This window comes from Vicia villosa, linkage group LG4, assembly GCF_029867415.1.
Source record: "Vicia villosa cultivar HV-30 ecotype Madison, WI linkage group LG4, Vvil1.0, whole genome shotgun sequence".
In the NCBI taxonomy this organism is placed as follows: domain Eukaryota; kingdom Viridiplantae; phylum Streptophyta; class Magnoliopsida; order Fabales; family Fabaceae; genus Vicia; species Vicia villosa.
The window spans coordinates 30,594,574-30,598,789 of record NC_081183.1 but is presented as its reverse complement, the minus strand read 5'-3'; the positions used below and the strand labels follow the sequence as shown (position 1 = coordinate 30,598,789).

Sequence of the window (4,216 nt, the reverse complement as noted above, 5' to 3'; positions counted from 1 at the left end):
AAAAATTAAAATAAAAATTAAATAATTTTAATAAATTAACGATTTAGATTTATTGACGATGTAGAACTTTTTTATATTTTAATTAAATTCTATTTTATTTTAGCTGATTCACGAAATAGATTTTCATATTTTAAATTTAAACAGTTTTATTTTCCTTATTTTAAATCTAAATAGTTTTGTCTTTTTTTATGTTTTTCATATTAAGTTGATGAAATTTTTAGTTTTTAATTTATATTTTTATCTATAAAATTCTATAATAAATTTATATAAGATAATTTATCATGTTTTACAAATAACTTATAATTTAAAAAATAAAAATAAAAACATCGTTAATTTTAAGTTCAAGAGTATGAGAGAAATCAAAACTATTTAAATATAAAATAGAGGGTCAAAATTATTTATATTTAAAATAAAATGATAAAATTTATAAATAAGTAAAATATGAGAACCAAAACCGTAATTAAATCTTTTATTTAATGATATCTATTATTGGTTTCATATTTTTTAATTGTTTTTTTAATATATATTTCATTCTGATTTAGTTATCAAATGTACGTTATTTAAAAGTATCTTTATCTATTTTTTTAGTCTATGTATAAAAAAATAATTATAAAATGTAGTATTTTACTTTATTATTATTAATTTAGTTTTGCATATACACTATCCACTATTTTAATTTTTCACTATAAAATTATTATTTTTTTGTTTTATCTTTACAACACTTCTTTTCAATTTTAAAAGGTTAAATTGACAAATAATATGTAAAAAATTACACTCAATTATATGTAATTTTTTTTTAATTCAACGTTATTTAGAAAATCATGATTCTAAAGATCCCTTCCATGATGGGATATAAATTATTTTAAATAATTATCTATATTGAAAAAAAAACATCAAATATTTGATTTTAGAAAAAGAAAAGTCATGAAATAATTAGAACCCAATAATGGTAAAGGAATAAAAACCAAAAAGTTGCTCATATGTTATTATTTTTTTTAACCGACAGTATTGTTTCTTGAGTCCCAAGTTTTGGGTTTTCTATAAATTGGAATAGTGATCAAAAATTTCAAAAGTCACGAAGGATAGAGACATAAATTAAGAAGGAAAACGGTCCTTTTCCGCTTCTTCTTCATCTTCTACGGTACGCTACTGTCACTGTCTGTTCTTCGCATAGACCACTGCCTTAACCGGCGTCAACTTCTCCGGCAAGATTTGTTCCTTCACTGCTTCTTCCCCGTCAAACTTGTGGTGTGCTGTGAAAGACATATAGCAGTTATTCTTTCTAGTTTTTAATCTCTCACCAATTCTTAGAATGTCTCAAATGGATGATCATAGGGTTTGGTTTTTTCTCCTTATTTTGCTTTCTTTCTCATTAAGATGTAAATCATGGAGTTGGTTTTCATCATCTAAAGAAAGTCATTCTAGTGAGAATACCTACGAAAATCAAGCAAATTTTAGAGGTTCGAGTGCCGAATTCTCAGTCGAACCTTTCAATGATCCAAAGGGAGTAAAACTAGTACAGAATGCTAAGAACAAAATGGTTGGATCAAATGCTTGTTGGCAAAACGCTTATAAAAATCTTTTCGCCGGGTGTTCCGAGATTTTGGCTACTAATGACAAAAGATCTAGATTAGCTTGGCATTTAAGTGATTGTTTTCAAAGAGATTCGGGCCGAGCTTCGTTTCCTCATTGCGACTCAAAAACACCGATTGCTAAATGCCTGCGAAACTTAGATGATCTTGCTCATAAGGTTTACCTTGAATTCTACCTCGAAACCAATTCCATTTGTTATCAATTACAGTTAAGTGATTTTTTTGTTTCAATCTCTCGTATTGTTTCGTGATTCTATTTACTGTTTTTATCAAACTTGAACTAACTTTGTACTTATACAGGACACATGCATTCAAACATGAAACCGAGAGACTAGTGACTGAATTGAAGAGTTCGGCTCAATATGTCGAGGACAAGTTAGATAACATTGAAGAGAAATCGGATTATCTATTACAAGGCTCAAAACAAATTTCTGAATCTCTTGAATCGGTTAATAGCCACACGCAGCTCGTAGCACAAACTGTCAAGAATGTGGAAGGCGATATTGATGTGGTATTAACACATTCTAAGAGTGTCTATGAGCAAACTACGAAAATTGCAGCATCACAGTTGCAACTAAAAGAAGGGCAAGAGGACATGAAGAGGAATTTAGAGGATGGAGTCGCTTTGCTTAAAGAATCTTATAGCTATTTGGGCAAGGAAATCGAAAAGTTGAGAGATGAAGCCATTGAGATTGAGAATGAGGTGATCAAAGTTGGTGATGCAATGTCATCGAAGATGAACAATTTACAAAACAAAGCCGAAGATATTGGAAACATGGCCGGGATCTCTTTAGATAAACAACAACTTCTTTTAGACGGACAATCCACCGCACTCAAGGGTCTAAATTCATTGAATGAAGTTCAATTCAAAGCACTAGAAGAAAGCCGGTAAGATTGATTAAATGCTAGAGATTTAATTTTTAATTTCACAAAATGTTAACCTCATGATTGGTGAAATGTAGGAAAAGCCTACAATATTTTGCAGAATATGGACATAGGCAACAAGAAGAGCTTCTAAAGAGGCAAGAACAAATTCAAGGGCTACATGATAGGTTAATGGAAAATTCGAAAACAATATTGTCTGCTCAGGTTTGCAACTTTTCCGTCCTATTGATTTTTAGGTGTTTATGCTCATTATGCTCATGAATCTTAATGATTTTTTTTTTTATATTTGTATTCTATAGGAATCCTTTGAAGCAAAACAAGCTACTATGTTTGTTGCATTGGATAAACTTTTTGCTCTACAAAATGCCATGTTGCTCGAATCAAGAGTGATTAAAGCTTTCTTCATTTATTTCATATCGATCTTTGTCGTCTTTATGTTGACTAGCACGAAACTGACCTATAATATCAGACCTTTACTTTACATTGGTAAGTATACTAACTAATGCTTATAGTTTCTTAGCGTCCAAGTTATTATCGATTAAACATTATATGATGTCGATTGGAATGTTATTTTCAGAACTTTGTGCTACTCTCATGACTGAAGTGTTACTTATTCGCTTAATAAGCGACGACAACATGGAGAAACAAACATGGATAATCAACAAAGTGAGGTTACTTTTCATGGTAGCGGCTTTGGCTCAACTTTTATACGCAATTTGCACATACAAGTAAGTGAAAAAATGAGAATAGTTTTCTATTTATATGTATATTCTATGTCAAATATGAAAAATATCTGAGAATTGATTGTTAATAACTATGCAGAGACTTTGAAAGGATGAACCATCAAATGCTACTAACACTAGTTAACAAGATTAACAACATTCAAAATATAGAAGAGACGTCTTCAAACCTCGATAATGATGATGACGATATAAATTGGTCGCAATGGATAGATAACGATTTATCTGAAGATGTCAATGATCTGGATGATCCCGACTTTATAATTCCAGAAGAAGTTGCAGAAAATTCAATCATAATCTCTCAAAATACAAAAAGTTATAATTTGCGCTTGCGCAACCGGTTACATTAACTCTTTTCTCCCCCACAAAGACAATTGGTTCTTTTCTTTGCATCATTTACTAGCTAACCTGCAGAAGTTCTGAGTTTGATATCAATATTTTAGTACACCTATTATACTATTTTTGTAAAGACTTAAAATCTTTTAAGTCATTTATGTACAACTTTATAGTTTATTAATTTATTTCATGATTGAGGATTATATACTACTGATTAAGGATTATGTACTACTGTAAATGTATCTGTGAATGGGACAGTAGGTAAAGATTGATACGCTAAATGTTTGATTGAATGAAAGTGGATAAAAAAATAAAAGAAAAGAAAGTTAGATATATTTACTAAATGATGTAACTATTTTAGTATAAAAATTAGTATATTAATAGAAAAAGAAATATAAATAAAAATGTAATTATTTGTATAATATATTTAATTATAAAATAATGTAAACTATTAGTATATTATTTATTATTTCGACTCAATCTCGTTCATTTGTTTCTCTTAAGTTTCAACATCACTGGACAAAGAAAACTAGAAAAGGATAAACAAGGCACCTAAAAAATTTGAAGTTATAATAAAATTTATATTTTGGAAAAATAGTAATAATAATAATAATAACTAGTGTTTCAAAAACTTTTGGAAATGTACTATTCCATGTTTTTGTC

At 28.8% G+C, this 4,216-nt stretch overlaps 1 protein-coding gene across 1 annotated transcript; it reads left to right on the top strand.

Moving 5' to 3' along the window:
* Positions 1 to 1,089: 1,089 nt before the first annotated feature.
* On the top strand, positions 1,090 to 3,849 carry LOC131599019 (protein GAMETE EXPRESSED 1-like). The gene is made up of 6 exons (XM_058871540.1): positions 1,090 to 1,800; positions 1,893 to 2,480; positions 2,555 to 2,681; positions 2,777 to 2,963; positions 3,055 to 3,205; positions 3,300 to 3,849. Exons 1-6 carry the CDS (start codon positions 1,313 to 1,315, stop codon positions 3,565 to 3,567), a joined length of 1,809 nt encoding a protein of 602 aa, XP_058727523.1. The 5' UTR covers positions 1,090 to 1,312; the 3' UTR covers positions 3,568 to 3,849.
* The last annotated feature ends 367 nt before the right edge of the window (positions 3,850 to 4,216 follow it).

Excerpts from the sequence above, each read along its gene's own strand:
- LOC131599019 (XM_058871540.1), top strand. The coding sequence starts at position 1,313 with ATGTCTCAAATGGATGATCATAGGGTTTGGTTTTTTCTCCTTATTTTG. Across the intron at positions 2,682-2,776 it reads AAACAATATTGTCTGCTCAG|GAATCCTTTGAAGCAAAACA; the intron begins GTTTGCAACTTT and ends TGTATTCTATAG. Across the intron at positions 2,964-3,054 it reads CAGACCTTTACTTTACATTG|AACTTTGTGCTACTCTCATG; the intron begins GTAAGTATACTA and ends TGTTATTTTCAG.